Here is a 20,105-nt window from a genome sequence, read left to right on the forward strand (position 1 = left end):
TATATAAGAGTTTTAAACATGTTCCGAGTACTTAATGCCCATCGACAGACTAAATGGTAAAACTGCAATGAATACAAACGTTGCTGTTCTTCTGTGCATCACAGTTATTTTGAATCACAGTGCATTTATCAACCTAAATAAATATAAAAAATGCAATAAATCATATTAAAATCACTAAATCAAAAAGATCCTGTTGATATGATTCCTCATATATTATTTTTGCTGTCGCAGGAGCTTTTTTTTATAAAATGATGTTATTTTTTTTCAATCTGAAAATCTAAACCAAGACAAATACCAACAAAACATTTACAAAAGTTACAGAACACTATTGTGTCAACAATGTACATGGTGCGGTATTTATGTGATTAGTGTAACGTTATATGGCCTCGCATACATGTCTCTTTTGTGTTATGTAAGCTGTATTTACTATAAGCTTCATGAATAATCAATATTAGTACGTTTACTAAATTACAGACCTCTAACGGATGAATACTATTCAGCACAAAGTACAGTTGTTTTTCGTTTCCTTTGTCCTATCCTGGGCTTGAGCTGGTGGGACTAGTGAAACTGGTAATACGTCAGGAATTTCCTTTTCAATGAGAAAGTCAAACTTTCCGGTATGCTCCTCCGTTTCATCAGCATCGTTGAAAACCTTGACCTCCAATTCGGTCCTCCCAAAGTACATTTCAACACGGTAATGTACCTCCTCTGGCCAACCGTCAGCTGGGGGTTCCACTGCAATGTTCCCAATCCGTTCACAGGATATGTCGGTTGTATATTGGCATGATTTGTCAGTAGAGGCGTAAAAAGGGAAATTCACTCTGACATTTCTTCGATTTTCGTCCTTGTGCGTCGAGTAAAATGCTTCCACGCGTTTTTCTTCAACTTGCAATATATCTCCCTCTGTCGCTACTTTGGAGAATATATTCATGCAACTGTCCTCTCCATCTATGTCCTTCCGGTACTCCTCACGGTGAACTCCCTCTTCGAAAGTAGCATAACAGTCAATGCCATAAGTATGACGACACATTCCTGCCGACACAGTCAATGGTTCGAATCCATACAAGACTGCACCTTCCAAAACAGCTAATTCTGCTTTAGTGGGAACCAATACCTTTTTTAGTCGAAATTCACTCCTAATCAGGTTCGACACGTGTTCGGACTGGACGTAACCTCCAACCAACAAAATCAGTTCTATATCTGGTATTTTCTCTATTATGCGTGTCATATGACTGATTGTGTGTTTCGCCGAGTCGAAGAATGATATGACGTCTTCGTTCGGTATAACCATTTTGAATGACTCCTTCAAGTCAATATTCAGATTCCCCTCAGTGATGATAACTGGCGGAATATCGAGTCGCATGTCGCGTTTAATATCGCGGAACGAAAACCTTTTTGTTGCTTCAAAATTTCGCTCAAGTTTCAACCAGTGAGATGTGCGTTCTTCTTTTATTCTGTCACTTATTACTTCTCCTCCAATCTTCTTGCCAAAGAAGTTGATAAAACCTTGGTTGACATTGTCACCTCCCCAGGCCCCTCCGGAGGCAGGTAAGATCTCTGTCAGGTTCTTCTCGTCACCAGAAACCTCGTGCACAGCTATATCTACGGTGCCACCTACATATAACAAACAATGAAGTTAAACAAAACTAGATAAAAAAAATATATAAACAAAATTGCACAACAACGTCAAACACATCACAATCATTTTTTATGGATGGTTAGGGGTCGCCTGATCCAAGATACAACTTATATAAACCACCGGAAAGTGAAATAGATGGGACAGGAAGACACGGCCCATCGACAATGCGAGTCATTTAAGGCCAAACAACACGTTAAAATAGACAATTATAAAAATAAATACATCAAACTAGAAATAAAAGTGTTTAAAAGGTATAAAAATTCATCAACAGGAAACGAAACGGTAGGGAAATTATGAATATGTAAGAGATTTTTAAAAAAGAAAAACTACATAACGGGTTGCCATGGAGACAGGAGATCCATATTGGCAATGTATTAGAAGACATTACAGAAAATCTATCACCACAGAAGGGGGTAATTTCGGATTATAAATGGCCGATTTAACATGTCAAAGAAAATGAAATCATATCAACGAATAAGTTAAAGAAGCGTCAGTTTAAAAAGTAAAATTGGCTATGGCTAGTTATATCCTTTGAAGAAGAATAAAGGTTTTCTGTTAGTCTAGTTTTGTAAGGAAAGTAACTGTTTTCAAAAAGAGATTTAAAACGTTAATCTCCTAACCCATGTTAATTTATCGAGTCAATACATGGATACATATTGCGTTAGGAAGACCAGCCTTATTGGCATGCATGCGATCAAGCATTTACAGTCAAACACTTTATGATTGAATGCGCTGATTTAAAACAAATACGTGACAGATTTTATGATGTACCGTCTATGAAAATAAAATCGATACAGTTTCTGTGCAATTAGTATATGATCATTTACACTCGATTGATCTTAAAATAGGATATATTGTGAAGCCAATGTGTTCGATATTGATGTATTTCTTTAATCCTTTTCATATTTTAAGCTATTAAGTGTTGGTTTGATGTGTGTATTTTCGTGAATGTCTCTTTTTACAGTATTGTTAGCGCTAAGTGACTCACATTGTAGATGGGCTATTAAACAATACAAACAAAAAATAAAACAAAAAACGAGTCGATAAACGACTTTACATGTAACCTTTTAAGAACCACTTTCTTTATAATATTTAACAATGACATCTCTTTTAGGTTTATCTTCTTAACTATTCCAGACAATTGAAAAGCTCGGTATTTATTTTTTGAAGAAACCCATCATCTGCATTTGGTAAAGATAAAAAAAAGATTGAACTAAAAATTAATAATGTAATCCTACCAAAATGAGTCAATAGTCTCCTTTTTCATGTCTTAATCAAAGTTTTTAGTTTTAAAAGTTTCGAATCGAAATTCAAGTTCGTTACCTAATGTAAATATAAAACGCAATACCCTAAAGTGTAAATTCCCTATCCCAATGACAATTTGCCCATTAGCAAAACCAGAATTGATTGATCTCGCTATAAAGTTATTCAGCTGTTTCCAAAAAGAAAGTTAGAATTAAATCGTAAAGCAGCAGAACCAGGGCTTTTCTCATTTTTCATATTCTTTACAGTTTGTGTTGCTTCTTTAAGAGTAATGATGTCCTCTAAACTATCTATATAATTTAGTCTAGGAACATCACAATTTTGTGAAATGTTGTTTAAAACTAGAACTGTCGCCTACGGGCTTACTAGTACCCCCGCATACCGGCTGCTTGTTGCCCCTGTAGGGGCTAACTAAACAAGGGGAAATATATAACCTCATAACCTTAGATGTCGTATCGACAGACCGATGGAAAAGACAAACACCACTACTGTGACCTTTGACTCAATGACCTCGGAATTTCGTCACAATGAAGCTTGCATAAAAGATGCATTTACTCGAAGGTATGTGTATACATAATACATACCATTTCTGCCATAATTAGCTATTTCAGTAACATAATGCATCTTTGACCTTGGACTTCACGACCATGGACGTTTTTCATAATGTAGCCTGCATAATTGGCTACGACACTCGTATGTATATGTGTATACAGAATACCTACTGTTTCCGAGATATTTAGTCATTTCAGTAACGTAATTCATTCATTCGTGACCTTTGACCTTTCAAAACGCGGTAAGTTGAAACCTGACAAAAAAAAATCGTTATACGTGTAAAGCATTATTGCTTCTTGTATAACTATACCATATTTGGAAGGAATTGAATAAAAAATAAAAAGTTTTTGCATTTTCTAAACAATGTCATGGTCTAAAGAAGGTTTATGAACCAAGGGCCATAACATCGTAAAAAGGGGAGATAATCTAATTAAAGTACCTTAAGCATATATCCAAGCTGCAGGGATTGGTATTAGCAAATTTCTTTGAAATTCATCCAATAGTTTAGAAGTACACGGTACTACATTGCGTCCACAGACGGACAACCTGATTCAAGTATACCCCCTAACTTCGTTGCGGGGGGTATGATAACATCGTCTATTTCATTTTCAATGGTATATAGAGATCATAAAATGATGTAACTTCTTAAAGTTAATAATCTCGTTATGAATAGTTATTACATTTGTATATCCCCATTTTCTTTTTCCATTTTTGGAATCATTTTCAAGTATAATTTCCGTTTTCGTGATTAAAATAATAGATAAGTGTTTTTTCTGCCTCTTAATCCCATTTAATTTAAGATCCGATGCTTTTTCTTAATTTATGTAATCCAATATTTTCTATTTTGTTATCTTTTATTTGATCTAAATCACCATTTTGACTCGATTCTAAATGTTTTCTAATATATTTTCTATTGTTTTCTAAAGGTTTTGCTGTATTTGGAATATGGAATAGTTTTCTCTCTATTTTCTATTAATAATGTTCGAAACAACATCTGTAAGGAATTTGATCTCCGAGTCCAGAATATTGGATATTTTGTACGGAATATAAAATGAAAGAGCATACTAGGTTTTAACGTTTAAAATAGTTTTGTTTATAATTTCAAGACAATTTAAATCATGTGATAAAGAATGATTAAATTGTCACAGTCCTTTCCCTTATTAAACTCATTCAATTTTTAATATACTAAAGGGTATCGAATGGTCAGGTCTGCACCCTGGCTCATTATTTGTATTTGATAAACTACAAATAGGTTTGCCTAATTGGATAACCTTCTCCGTGTATATCGTTAACATCAACCATTCCTAACTTCTTATAATGTGTAAGAAATTTTCTCTAGCTTTTTGGTTATTGATACGTTTATAGCTTATATCGTAATCAAAATCTTATAAAATTTGTTATGAATTTTAAATCAGTAAAATTTAAAATCAAGAGGTGGTAGCAATAAAGCCGCTTTTGCAGCACAACGGATCGGCATTTTTCATAGATTAACCAGGTGGGATTGAAGAAATAGTACAAAACATGCAATGGAAAAGTTTCTTGCCTCCCATGTCCACGACCATGTACCGACCACCATGGAAATCATTTCGGATGTCTTTCGCCTCTTCACCAGGAAGATACCGACAGTATAAGGCTGCAGCCTCGGGTTCCAAGGCCAACATCAGTTTGTCTTTGTCGATCCCAGCCTATAATAAAAGTTACACTGTTATGCTGCTACATGTACATATGGACGACAGCAAATAGTCCAAACTAACTGTTTATTTTTGATAATCCTTTAGTTATCTTTAAAGTATCATCAAATTGCATTTTTTATTTAACCAGCAATATGCACAACATCCAGTTATGATGCAGATCAATTCTCAAACCAGATTTTTAACTCCTAAACGAAAGTATCAAATATAATTCCACGAAACTACACGGTTTCCAGACCGGGCATATGGGATAGTGTTTTAAACTATCGTTGAAGTTAAATTAAGAAGCCTAATTCCGATCTAATGAGCTACCTCAATGAAATACTACATGTATGCTGAAGGCACCCAAAATAGCATTCCGCCCGGTCACATAATACTGACAACGGGTGAACCAGTTGTTGCAATTACCCTAAATGCTGAAAGCAAAGACGGAAACCACCATTTCCAAGGTCTCCGGTATGTCTCGGCATAGGGACAAAATCCATTGACCTCCTGCCCTGAGTGGGTTTGTTTGAAAAAATACACTAGCATTATTGTATGTATTATGAAATCAATCGTTACGTGCCATGCTACCGTCATCACATGTATTACACACAATCCACAATATTTCTATACAAATATGTATCCTACACATGTATTAACGCTGAGAAATAACTGGTAGAGCAGAGTAATTTACCTATTCTTTTTGTAAAATTGGAAACAACGGCAAGTTATCATATACTTGCTTGAAATATCGACCAAATTGCATATGTGATACTGTATCATTCCAATTGTCGATATCGTCCGTGTAATAACCTATCGATATCAGCCCGCATCCGGATCTTCAGCACAGTCCAGTCCGGTGACCGCTTATTTTAGGGGTTTGTTGTTGTTGTCGACTGCACATCTCGTCTACAATGGAGTCTCATGGAGAGGCAGTATTCGAGTCGTAAGCTCAACGAATACTTGAATTAGATGAAAATGACCAAAGGTTGGAAGAGGCAATGTTTGTTAACATCCAAAGGGAGGACACCGGTAGTTTTGTCGACAGCATGAAAAACGGAAACACGAAGAGGAAAACTCAGAAAGACATAAAGCTCTTCAGGACATGGTTGGAAAGTGTTCATGAATATAGGTATGTTGAGGAAGTATCTTGTACAGATCTCGATAGTTACCTCGCAAGGTTCTTTCTGTCTGTAAGAAAATCTGACAAATCTGAGTATGAACCAGGAATTTTAAAATCTTTCCAAACCAGTGTCAGTCGCCAACTCGTTGAAAAAGGATACGGTGACCACATATTTTAAATCTTTATCACTCAGGTTCTCCAAAAGCCTTACTCAACAAAATATGGCCGACTAATTGCCTTCATTTCGGTCTACGGAGTAAACAGGAACATATAAATATGATTTGGGAAGAAAAATTTTCAAGCGGCGACGAATATCTCCAACATGCAGAAAGAGAAACCAAGACAGGTCACACTTGCCAATTCCAGGCAAAAAAGTTTGCAATACCAGGTATCAAAAATAAATATCAGTGGAGCTAAAAATATAGGAAGTTTGTGATTTCCCGCGACCAGGTTTGTTTCCCAAAAATAAACCTGGTGAAGGGAAACCTGAAACTTCCTATGATCCAAAATAACTATTTAACTGCCCCGCCTCCTTAAAAACTGATTGGTCAAAACTTAGTCAAGCTTTGCCCTCTTCTGAACTAATACGGTGGGTCTTAGTTCTGACAACTTACACACCTATCCTTTTGTACTTATTCCCTAATGAGGGATTTTGGAAAATAGTAATTTCAATTATTTTACTTTCATATAGTATTTAATTATAAAATAATTGAAGAACTATAAGTATAATAATTAGAAAATAATTGTTGTAATTGTTAAGTATTTGGTAGATACCGGAACAGGTTGTTTAGGTCATCTGAGCTTAATCTCAAGTGACCTATTGCTATCCGTCGTCGTGCGTCGTCTGTCGTTCGTTAACATTTAACATTTTCAACTTAAGCTAAAATACTGTCATTTTCAACTGAAGCTAAAATACTGTCTAAGGGATTTTAATCATATTTCCTTGGAATGTTACTGACATATACCTAACCAAGTGTTGTTAATTTTGGGGTCGATCAGAAATTCAATATGGCCGCCACTGCCGCCATTTCGAATAAAAGTAATTTCAAAATTAAAGTTCTAATGGGCCAATGGGGAATGAACGACTCGAGGTCCTAACAAAGTGTTGTTATTTTTCGGGTCCATCAAAAATCCAGTATGGCCGCCAATGCCACCATTTAAATTAAGTTATTTACTAGGTCAATGTCACCATTACTATTTATAGAAAATTATCAAAAAGTGAGATACATATTCTGTGGCAAAGGGCATTCATGTGTTACACACTTCTCTAGTTTTACTCAAACTTGGAAGTGATAGTTGACTGATGGACCTTGCACTGGTGAAATACTTTTTTGTATGAAACATAATGTACTATTCTCCTTTGACATCATTGTTTCAACAACAACAACAACAACAACATACTACTGTAGGACTCAAGTGACCGTTAAGGCCCATGGGCCTCTTGTTTAAAAAAAAAAAAACTTTCCGTTTTCTCATGATTAATTTCTGAAATAAAAACAATTTGTTCCAGGGGACGATCGCTTTCCTGTCCAGACCTACAATGATTACAGCCGAGTGCGACCAAACACCAACCCAGAATAAAAGTTCTATCTGTCAATCCATCATCATCCGCAGAATAATGTGGAATAATGTGGTTCAACCGGCATCCCATCGGGAAAAATAAACTTCGTGACATAATGAAATCTATGTGTGAAAAAGTCGCTATACAAGGCAGGACAGTAAACCATTCAGCCCGGAAGACAACAATAACCAAGCTTCTTTACAGCGGTATAACCCCAATAACAATAATGCAACTGACAGGACACACAAATGATAATTCAATAAATCACTATGCTACATTGAAATAGCGCGGAACTGATGCCGACTTTATAGTGCTACCTCAATGAAATATACTGCCGAAGACACCCAGCAGGACATCCCACCCGGACACATTATACTGACAACGGGCGAACCAGTCGTCAAACTCCTTAATTGCTGAGCGTTAAGCAGGAGAAGAAACTACCATTTTTACAGATTCTGGTATGTCTCGGCCAGGGAACAAAACCCAAAGCCTTCCTCATAGGGGCGAACACTCAACTAAAGGCTAAAAAGTGAGGCATTGTCAGGGGACACATTAGGAAGAAGAAAGTTGTTAAGAAAGAAAAGATAAGATCGAATCTGTTGATGTGTCTGTAAATAAATGATAACTTACAATAGCAAGGGATGAGTATATGTATACTGTAGCATAAGATCCCTAGTTTCGGTTGCATCATAGATGATCCTTCAAAGCATTGTTAATTTGATAACATTCGTCTTTCGGGGAAAAAATCAGACTTTTTTAAGAATTTCAGTTTTATGCTACTACGAAAAACGAACCAAGTTTTCATTTAAATATTAATGGTTGTATTTATAGTGATATGGTTAAGGTTTACACCTTATCAGAGACGTATATATTACAGAGATTAGCAACTTACGCAGATCTCGCAAAAAACGCATGATCATATTGTTCAGGAAGTGAACTAAGATACGCCGCGAGACTTACTTAGTTTGCGGCTGCGCAATCACGCGGAAACGGGTCTATGAGTGTTTGTTTTGACAGCTAAAAGCACATGTCGAAGCAAACTTATATTGATCCTAGCTGGTGACGATAGTCTGGTCAATGTGTTCGTTAGTTCGTGTCAATATGTCACATATCCTAGACATATATGGCTAATATTAAGAAGCTGGTTAGAAATATTATGTAATATCTGAATACGTTTTTTAAATTGAGTAATGAACGAGAAAGGAGTGCCGGTGTCATGAAAGGAATTAACCCTCGCAAATCACAGCTGCCATTGTAACTTGTATATTTTAAAGTGTATTTTCAGAGCACAATTTTCAAACTTTGCAAGTATTGTAAAAACCTTATTTGAAAGAGCTGGCTAGAAATATTTTGTTTGAATAAATGAATAAAAATGTTTTTGAAATTAAAGAATGAACTAGAAAGGACTTCCGTATTCTCATGTGTCTTGAAAGAAAGAAAAACTCACACGTCAAAGCCGCCATTTTAAGTTGCTTATCCTTAAAAAAACTGTATTTTCAGAGTTAAATCATTGAAATTTGCAACTATTGTAACAACCTCATTTTAAAAACCTGGTTAAAAATATTATCAGATAATTAATATCGGGAGAAATTTTTGAAATTGACTAGTGAATTAAAAAGGAGTTTTATGTCTTATGAAAATTAACCCTCACAAATCAAAGCCGCCATTTTAACTTGTTTATTCTTAACATACCTGTATTTTCAGAGCTAAATTATCAAATTTTGCAAGTTTTTGAAATTGTCTAAAGAACAAAAACGGAGTTTGTGTTCTCCTGAAGCCAGAATCATTACCGATATGTAAATACAGCCACGATGTGCAATCTTTCGATGTTTGGTGTTTTCTAAGCTTAATCAATCAAGTTAACATTCAATGGAGCACTTCCAAACCGCATGGAAATCTCAGCTAGCTACGGGTTTAATATTACGTTGATTTTCGATGTTTTCTCATGGCATAACTATGTTTTGAACAGGACAGGATTATTGAATGCAGCGAACCGTTTATCCAATATGGCGCAGGTGGAGCGTAACTCTCGATATGACATCCGGTTACCGTGACGAATGGTAAGGTAAAGTGCAAGTTGCCAATCTCTGTAATATATACGTCACTGACCTTACTAAAAGAAGTTTGTAATCAAAAGGGGCACATTTTGGACCCCTCCCCCTTCTTTTGTTTGTTATTACCCCTTCTCCTTTTTGAATTTCCCGCACCTATCCTGCAAATAATTTGAAAATATATGGACTTTTACTTTATTTTATGTTTAGATCGCAAAGAACATTTTACAATTAGGTCTATTGTGAAATCACTTATTTTTGTTAGGTTTTAAATAACACTGATTTATGTCCCTGCAGATAGGGCGTAAAACTTGTATCTGCTTCCCCCATTGCATTATCGTAAGAGGCGACTAAATTTGGGATCTTATCTTTTCTCTTCTTTCTAAACAGCTTTCTTCTTCCTAATGTCTCCCTTGACAATGCCTCACTTTTGGCCTTTAGTTCGCCCCTGTGAGGAAGGCTTTGGGTTCTGTCCCCTGGCCGAGACGAGACATACAAGAGTCTGTAAAATGGTAGTTTCTACTCCTGCTTAACGCTCAGCAATTTAGGAGTGGGGCGAATGGTTCGCCCGTTGTCAGTATAATGTGACAGGTTGAGGTGTCCTGCTGAGTGTCTTCTGCAGTATGTTTTAGTGAGGGAGCACTATAAAGTCGGCATCAGTTCCGCGCTATCACAAACACGAACATATCGCAGCCTCCCAAAACACACGTATACACTACACGCATGCATCTTGCACACAGGGGAGGCCTTCCTTAAATAACCATAGCTGTTGATAGGACGTTAAACAATACTAAACCAAACCAAACCAACGCTGATTTATAGGGTTCTCCTTATCGACGAATGCACAGGTCCACGAAGGAGTTACAGCATGTACCCACCAAATGGTAATTGTTGGATCCCGCACAATTATCTGCTTTCACAGTATTCTGTTCCTAAAGAACCATAGTTGTCTATGTGTTGTTTGAAAAAAAGGACGTTCTTCACTAAATAAATAGTCCATTCTTAAAATGTGCATAGTTAAACAGAAAATCATTAAGATTGCCATTGTTATTTTTTTCACCAAACCATCTCCTCTTACCATCTAATCTTCGCTGTAATGTGAAAATAGCGAAATATATCATATTCCATCCAAGGAAAGAGGCTACGTTGCTTTCAATGTAAATCATTATATTTCATTGCTAAAATGTAGTAAACTAAAACTTTCGAAGAAGTTATCGATTTGACGGTAGGACCAGCATTCCTAACTAATGGGTTTGACAAATCCTATCAAAGTGTCAACTGCACATGCGATCAGACGCCCGTTATATTTCAGCATACTAATTTGGTTATGTAAACTAGGAACAGAAATATAAAAAATATTAAACATTTTAAACGTTATAGTAACCGTGGGTGCCTACTGTTGTGTGTCCCTAGTCAATACTTATATTGGGATTTATAGCGTTCTCCTTATCGACGAATGCACAGGTCCACGAAGGAATTACAGCGTGTACCCACCAAATGGTGCATGTTGGGTCCCACACAAAAATCTGCTTTCACAATATTATGTTCCTAAAGAACCATAGTTGTCTGTGTGTTGTCAGACAAAAACGAACGTTTTTCACTGAACAAATAGTCTCTTCTTATAATGTTCATAGTTAAACAGAAAACATTAAGATTGCCATTGTTATTTTTTCACCAAACCCTCTCAACTTACAAATGTACCATCTAATCTTAAATGTAGTGTGAAAATAGCGAAATATATCATTTTCCATCCAAGAAAAAAAGCTACTTTGCTTTAATGTAAATAGTTATATTTCAGTGCTAAAATGAAGTAAGCTAAAATATCTCGAAGTAGCTATCGTTTCACCGTTAGGACCAGTACAAACTAATTTGTTTGACAAATCCTATCAAAGTTTCTACTGCACATTAGTCCACAAGATATATCAAGAAGATATTTTCCCCGAAAAGAAGTGGCGACCTTTATAAATTAAGTAACACAAGGCCACATAATACTTGTACGTTACTTCCTTCTGAATACCACATGACCTTGGTTGTTGTTAAGACGTAAAGCCCAAATTAAAACCAACCATTGGTTTGTTTAAAGGACCAAGGGCGTTAAGGGTCATGTCTGGCCTCTTCAGGGATTTCAAATAAGTTGTGATATTCGTAATCTTAGATAATTTAAATACACAAAAATGAATTGCTCTTGTTGTAGGACAACACGGATCTTTGTTTCTCCAAGATTAATCAAGATTGGAGAGGGCTAAGCACGAGTTATTTTATTTCAATATAGTACAATATCCATGTATATTGCCCTTGGGATTTGGAAACGCGATTCCTCGATTACAACGATTAAGGGGTTTAAAACGAAATATCCTTTAAAAGATAGAAGTTATTTTCATCTATGTTATTATGAGTCTCTGAAATTGCTTTGGACCATTTTTTTAGCTTAAATTATATAAACAGATTAAGAAAAGATTTAATCGCAGAAAACGATAAGACGCATATTATGACTGAGTTTGAAGAAGTAAAACCTTTCGTTAAAGGGACCGCAGAACCAAATGATTTTCCATAGACGATAGTGTTAACGTTTACCACTGTCCTGGTTAAATGGGGTTATCCAAACTGGTTAACCTGCCCTCATTTTGAAGAATATCATCTCACACAACTGTAAATAAAATATTTAAAAATTCTGCCAATTTGAACTTTTTTATATGGGGGCCGCCATCTTGTATTGAATTCAGCACCAAAAATCAACCAAATTTTACAACAAATTACGCAATTAATAAACTCGCCCAGACAAAACAGACTTTATTTTTTTTATTTTTTCTTATGCATATTACATCTATATATATTGCTCAACCCACACATAAAACTTTTGAAACTTCTGCCACCTAAATATCCAACCAGCAGGCCCCGAGGCATTCACCTTCCTATTAAATCTTCTGCCCAAAAGGGAAAAACCCACAATGTATTTTTGATTTGGTTCCGTGGTCCCTAAACGTTTAAAAGGAGATAACTCGTGGCTTATGTCTGTAATACGCAATTCCGATATCAAGCGTGTGTATTAGAGCGCGTAGTGGAATAAGGAAGTGCCTCCATGCGTGTTGTGTATGCGTGGATGTGTGTTTATGTGCTGGAGAGAGGGTATGGCAGTGAACTTGAGTCCTTGTGATTAGCGAGGATCTGATGCAGACTTTATAGTGCTATCTCACTGAAATGTCATGCCGAAAGCATCCTGCACATCATTGCGCCAGGTCACATTATACTGACAACGTAGAACCAATTGTTGCCATAACCCTAAATGCTTAACGTTAAGCAGGATATACCAACTGGAGTTTGGCGGACGCTCAACAAGCCAAATGTGAGGTATTGCCAAGCAAGGCGCTAGGAAATGAAGGGAAGCTAGAAGTAGAGTGAAATTAAATGTCTCAAATATTGCAATGAGTGCAACAGATTTATTTTGGTCGCTTTTGTGTCCCAAAATAGAGGGCACAAAAGCAAACCCCCAATACTGCGGCGGGTTCCAGCAAATGGTCCAAGTGGATAATTCGTGTTTATCAAGACACATTAATAGATATACATTGTGTTATGATATTGCTATTAAAACAAAGTAACGCATCGTTAAATTAACGTCTTTATTGATACATTTCTAACATAACAATCGTAGCATATTTCCTTCAAATTTCATACGGCGCTGAAAATATGTCACTATAATTGGGGCACCATTCCCCTTTCAGAGACATGTAATACATTGTATATAAAAACAGAAGTTACATGTATCATGATGGGTGTAGTATGCTTCGATCAAATAAGTAACATGTATTAAAGTTCTCCATTCAATCAACTCATAAAGTTGGTACCTTAAGGATCCCTGTCCCACTGCACTCTATTCTTTTTGTATGTACAGAATTCCCTTGATTTCGTTTTGGATATACCTGTAGCTCAGTCGGTTAGAGCGATATTATGAATTCTGAAGCCCAGGGTTCGAATCGCAGTCTTGTCATGCTAATATTGTACACTCAGAACACTATTGATGTTTATGATTTATTTCATATTCATTATTTTTCATTAAAGTCCTCCTGCATAGCATGCCATTCTTTTCCGATAGGATTTTCAAATGCTACAGTTATGCCGGGGAAACACGTTCCAATCCCAAGTTACATTTTTTGACAGTGGTTCGGAGATCCCTAAGTATTGTTGACAAAGACTGTTAAACCCATTGTCAGTATAATATGTACAAGGTATGTAATTTCATTGAGGAGGCGCTGTTAACGTGATTTCTGTCGTGAACGTTTTCAAATGACCCTGCCTCTAGTTTAGACATAACACAACACCAAACAAAAAATATCATACTAAAGCAAATGTAAACATGGTCTGTGTTATAAGCAAAATACGCCAAGATGAACAATAAGTAAAACAAATAAAACTAAGAAAGGCGCAATTAGTCTTTTCAAGGAGACATTTCAGTTTCTTATGAATTCGATATAAATATCTCAGTTTCTACTGAAGTTCGACTCAATGAAACAAACATTTGCAAAACAAATAAAAGTGATGATAGGTGCCATTAGTTTTTTTCAAATAGATATTTTTGATTTCTTTTAGTGAAAATACACTTTATCAAAAGCCAAATTTGGTCTGTTTCGTTTGCCTATTAAATTGACCACATTGACTGTGCGTAGGAATACATTTTTTACAATAATTTATCGAATACAATTAAATAGGACATATATAATCCGTGTTTGTATTTTATTCTACAGGTATCAAAGTAGTGCAGCATTGAAATATAAGCTTATACCACATCGCTGTAAAATAGTCATCAATATATGGACTATATTTGTACATTATTTAAATACATAGACTTTCACTAGATTCAGTATCGGAGATAAAATAGATAGGATTTCACAAGTTTCAATTATTGATAAAAATATTATCATTTGATTCTTAATGGCCCATTAACATAAAAGAGGCCATTAGGACCAATAACAAAGTTTACAAATATGTTATGACACTATGGTTAGCTATATTTTTATTTACAGACCAACAGTTTTTGAGGTTGGTACATGTAAGAGTTGTAGAGTTATCTACAGTTTCGAAATGAGTTTTGAGATCTGTTTTATCGTTATACAATTTTCTCTCGGTGGCTGAAAGTCTAATAGCAAGTGTTTTACTGTAACATATGTTACATACTTTGTGACATACTTTGAAATGAGGTTTGTCTTTTAGCTTTTGAATTAATTAAAATGGGTAATGTATGAATAACCAACCTGACAACAACCTCGTCTCGAAGGTTTCTCTTATATAGCTGGGATACAATTCACCATTTTTAGGTTTTACAGAGTGCACTTTGTGGTCAACGCATTTACATCATTTTTTTACTACTTTGACCTTACACAAAGTTGTTACTGTAAACAGGTTTTGATTGAAAAATAATGATGAACTCGGGCTTTGTTTGATTAAATTGTGTTACGAATGTAGTTGTTCTTGAGACAAATTCAACATAAACTCAGTTTATAAAAACTTTTTCAAGACCAACTCAATTCATCACTCCATGGGATCAATCAACCAAGGATGACCGTAATCCACACCAACACACGCACATCCACACACACACACCCTCCCATCCACACACCCCAACCCCCACATACACCCACATCCACTCCCACCAATCCACCCCCACACACATACACCCCCACACACACCCACATCCACCCATCAACACCCCCCTCCCCCCCCACACACACATACACCCCAACACACACACACACACTCAACAACACACACAACTCACCCCCACACACACACACATGTGATTGCACCTTTCAAAATCTGAAAGTAAATACAGTAAGCCGAAAATGAATTACGCTGCACCACATGGCCGTTTCGTCCTTCTAACAGTAACTTAGAAGTCCAAATAGTCGAAAATAGTTTTGAAACAGACGGGCCGGTGTGTAAAGCCCCCTAATAATTGATTCAAAAGTTTAGAGGAGTACTGGTTAAGTTCAAATTGAATAATCAGTAAAGTGTATATTATGAACCTTGCTACTGTGACCATCAATGGTCACAGTAAACCTTGTAGACTCAATGTAGATTCAATTCTGAACTAAATCTGTTACATTGTGAGACTAATAAAGACGTCTCCTTATCACTCAGTCAAATTATAATCACAATCGCGAATGAGGGAAGCCTTTATTTTTAACAGCACTTAAAGGAGTAGATAACTTCATGCAATATATAGGGGTTAGCATGTTCTGAGTTTTTAATGACAATCGATAGACTAAATGGTTAAAACTGCCAATGAGTAAAAACATTGTTGTTCTTCGGTACATTACAGTTATCATAAATTACAGTGCATTTATCAATCTTATACATAACAGAGTGCAATGTGTTGTCTACGCATTGATGTGATATGTTTTTTGATACTTTGATATTTCTTAATTTGTTATTGTTAACAAGTTTCAATCGAAATATAAGGATGGAATTATGTTTTGGTTGATTTAATTGTTTTACGAATGGAGTTGTTTTCGTAAAAACTGTTTCAATACCAACTCAATTCATCACTCCATCGCATCAACCAAGGATAAACGTATCACACACACACACACACACACACACACACAAACATGCGATTGCACCTTTCAAAATTTGAAAGTAGAACCAGTAAGCCGAAAATGAATTACACTGCATCACATGGCTGTTTCTCTACTTCTAACAGCATATATGAACCATGCCACTGTATGTGACCACCAAGGTTACAGCAAACCTTGCAGAGTAAATGTAGATTCAATTCTGAACTAAATCTGTTACATTGTGAGACTAATAAAGTCCCTATCACTCAGTCAAAACATTATCACTTTCGCGAATGAGGGAAGCCTTTATTTTTAACCAAACTTAAAGTAGAAGCTATGCAATATACAAGAGTTTTAAACATGTTCCGAGTACTTAATGACCATCGACAGGCTAAATGGTAAAACTGCCATGGAATACAAACGTTGTTGTTCTTCTGTACATTACAATTATTTTGAATCACAGTGCATTTATCAACCTAAATAAATATAAAAAAATGCAATAAATCATATTCAAATCACTAAATCGAAAAGATCCTGTTGATATGATTCCTCATGTATTATTTTGCTGTCGCAGGTGCTTTTTTTTTTATAAAATCACGTTATTTTTTTTTCAATCTGAAAATCTCAACCAAGACAAATACCAACAAAACATTTACACAAGTTACAGAACACTATTGTGTCAACAATGTACATGGTGCGGTATTTGTGTGATTAGTGTAACGTTATATGGCCTCGCATACATGTCTCTTTTGTGTTATGTAAGCTGTATTTACTATAAGCTTCATGAATAATCAATATTAGTACGTTTAGTAACTTACAGACCTCTACCGGATGAATACTATTCAGCACAAAGTACAGTTGCTCTTCGTTTCCTTTGTCCTACCCTGGGCTTGAGCTGATGGGACTAGTGAAACTGGTAATACTTCAGGAATTTCCTTTTCAATGAGAAAGTCAAACTTTCCGGTATACTCCTCCCGTTCATCAGCATCGTTGAAAACCTTGACCTCCAATTCGGTCCTCCCAAAGTACATTTCAACACGGTAATGTACCTCCTCTGGCCACCCGTCAGCTGGGGGTTCCACTGCAATGTTCCCAATCCGTTCACACGATATGTCGGTTGTATATTGGCACGTTTTGTCAGTAGAGGCGTAAAAAGGGATATTCACTCTAACTTTTCTTCGATTTTCGTCCTTGTGCGTCGAGTAAAATGCTTTCACGCGTTTTTCTACAACTTGCAATATATCTCCCTCTGTCGCTACTTTGGAGAATATATTTTCACAACTGTCCTTTCCATCTATGTCCTTCCGGTACTCCCTACGGTGAAATCCCTCTTTGAAAGATTCATTACATCTAATGCCGTAAGTATGACGACACATTCTTGCCGACACAGACCAGGGTTCGAATCCAAACAAGACAGCACCTTCCATAACAGCTACTTCTGCTTTCGTGGGTACCAATATTTTTTTTGATAGAAATTCACTCCTTATCAGGTTTGACACGTATTCGGACTGGGCGTGACCTCCAACCAACAAAATCAGTTCTATATCTGGTATTTTCTCCATTATGTGTTTCATATGGCTGATGGTGTGTTGTGTCGAGTCAAAGAATGATCTAAAGTCTTTGTTATGTATGTCCATTTTGAATGAGTTTGCCAAGTTGATATCAAGCTTCGCTTCAGTGATGATAACTGGCGGAATATCAAGTCGCATGTCTTGTTCAGTATCACTTTTCAATTTCCTCTTTGTTGCTTCAAAACTACGCTCAAGTTTCAACCAATGAGATGTACGCTTTTCCTTTATTTTGTTAATTTCTTCTTTTCCTCCAATATTCTTGCCAAAAAAGTTGATAAACATTTGGTTGACATTGTCACCACCCCAGGCTCCTCCAGAAGCCGGTAAGACCTCCGTCAGACACTTCCCGTCATTAGACACCTCGTGTACAGCTATGTCTACAGTTCCACCTGGTAGAATAACAAAACGAAAAAAAAAACAAATTGTACTACAACATCAAACCAAATTTAAATTGTTCTCTATTTTTAGCCACCTATCATCTGATGATGGGCTACTCAAATCGCCCTGCGTCTGTGGTCCGTCCGTCTGTCGTCAGTCCTTAAACAATTTTTGTAATCGCTATTTTGCAGGCAGTGCCAGAGGGATCTTCTTCACATTTTATACGTAGGTTTCCCTTGGTCCTTAGTTGTGCATACGTATATTTACTTTTGAGACTGATCAGATGAACAAAATGGCCGACAGGCAGCCATCTTGGATTTTGACGGGGAAGGTTTGTTATCGCTATTTCTCAGGAAGTACTAGAGGGATATTTGTCAAGTTATATATGTAGGTTCCCCTTGGTCCTGAGTTGTGCATATTTACTTTTGAGACTGATCGGATAAAGAAAATGGCCGATAAGCCACCATCTTGGATTGTATTACATTAAAGGTTTGTTATCGCTATTTCTCCAGAGGTGCTTTGAAGGATCTTTCCAAAGTTGGTTACAATGTATGTAGGTTTCCCTTGGTCTGTAGTAACATAAATGTAGGCATGTTTTATTTTGAGACTGATCAGATTTTTTACCGCTATTTCTTAGGAAGTACTTGAGCGATGTTTCTTAAATTTCCTTTTTTCGTTGGTTGTGCAGGTTGCCATTGGCAATTTTGAGACTGATCAGATAAACAAAATGGCCGACACGCAGCCATCTTGGATTTTGACAGTGAAGGGTTGTTATCGCTATTTCTCAATTAGCGCTGGAGAGATCTTTGTCAAATTCGACATGTAGGTTCCCCTTGGTCTGTAATTGTTCATGTTATCTTTTGAGACTGATAAAAAGAATGAAATGGCCAACAGGCAGCCATCTTGTATTTGACAGTGTAGGTTTGTTACCGCCATTTTTTGGGAAGCACTGAAGTTTTTTTATCTCAAATTTGATACGTAGATTATCCTTAGTCCCTTGTTGTGCATGTTTTCTTTTGAGACTGATCAGATAAACAAAATGGCCGACAGGCAGCCAACTTGGATTTTGACAGTAAAGGTTTGTTATCGCTATTTCTCAATAAGCACTAGAAAGATCTTTTCTCAAATTTGACATGTAGGTTCCCCTTGGTCAGTTTTTGCTAAGGTTTTCTTTTGAGACTGAAGAATATAATGGCCGACAGGCAGCCATCTTGCATTTTGACAGTGAAAGTTTGTAATCGCTATTTCTCAAGAAGGACTGGAGAGATCTTTCTCAAATTTGACATGGCCGAAGGAAGAACTAAACATATCTTTCTCATATTGCATTGATCAGTTCTATTTCTTTCACATTACGTACGGTACTAGTAAATATGTGAAATGACAAACTCACTTTGAAGGTTGTCTTTTATACACGACAGTATTAAGTTCAGATCAAAAGTTACCTTAAGGTGCATTTACTGTATTTATGACTCCCTCAAACAGACAAGAGAAAAAAAGAGAAAAGATCAAACTGACAAAGAATTAATGAATACGGTACAGTGGTGGACACCAATATCCCTCTGGAATGAGACGCGAGAGTAGATAAGGAAAATTAATTTGAATGAAAGGAAAATGGAAAAAAAATCAAGGTTTTGCAATGGTATGGGGCAACAGACCCTATTTTCCGTTTTGTTTTATTGCCGATCGAAATTGTAGTTTGGTTTGATATAATTTTGTTTAACGTCCTATTAACAGCTAAGGTCATTT

The 20,105-nt window shown here is 36.3% G+C and overlaps 2 protein-coding genes across 2 annotated transcripts; both read right to left on the bottom strand.

Annotated features, from left to right (window-relative positions):
• Positions 1-463: 463 nt before the first annotated feature.
• On the bottom strand, positions 464-6,493 carry LOC110443169 (heat shock 70 kDa protein 12B-like). Its single transcript, XM_021487212.1, has 3 exons — positions 6,488-6,493; positions 4,998-5,139; positions 464-1,614 (listed from the first exon to the last, which is right to left on the bottom strand). Exons 1-3 carry the CDS (start codon positions 6,491-6,493, stop codon positions 497-499), a joined length of 1,266 nt encoding a protein of 421 aa, XP_021342887.1. The 3' UTR covers positions 464-496.
• Positions 6,494-15,602: 9,109 nt separating this feature from the next.
• LOC110443155 (heat shock 70 kDa protein 12A-like) lies at positions 15,603-18,634 on the bottom strand. The gene has a single exon (XM_021487188.1). The coding sequence runs from the start codon at positions 18,261-18,263 to the stop codon at positions 17,253-17,255; it is 1,011 nt and encodes a 336-aa protein (XP_021342863.1). The 5' UTR covers positions 18,264-18,634; the 3' UTR covers positions 15,603-17,252.
• Positions 18,635-20,105: the final 1,471 nt, after the last annotated feature.

Source organism: Mizuhopecten yessoensis, unplaced genomic scaffold, assembly GCF_002113885.1.
Source record: "Mizuhopecten yessoensis strain PY_sf001 unplaced genomic scaffold, ASM211388v2 scaffold716329, whole genome shotgun sequence".
In the NCBI taxonomy this organism is placed as follows: domain Eukaryota; kingdom Metazoa; phylum Mollusca; class Bivalvia; order Pectinida; family Pectinidae; genus Mizuhopecten; species Mizuhopecten yessoensis.

What these genes read in the sequence shown, in the direction of transcription:
- LOC110443169 (XM_021487212.1), bottom strand. An exon ending in CATGGTCGTGGACATGGGAG is followed by an intron (nt 1,615 to 4,997) that starts GCAAGAAACTTT and finishes TGTTATATGTAG; the next exon opens with GTGGCACCGTAGATATAGCT.
- LOC110443155 (XM_021487188.1), bottom strand. Translation starts at nt 18,263, where the DNA reads ATGTTTATCAACTTTTTTGGCAAGAATATTGGAGGAAAAGAAGAAATT.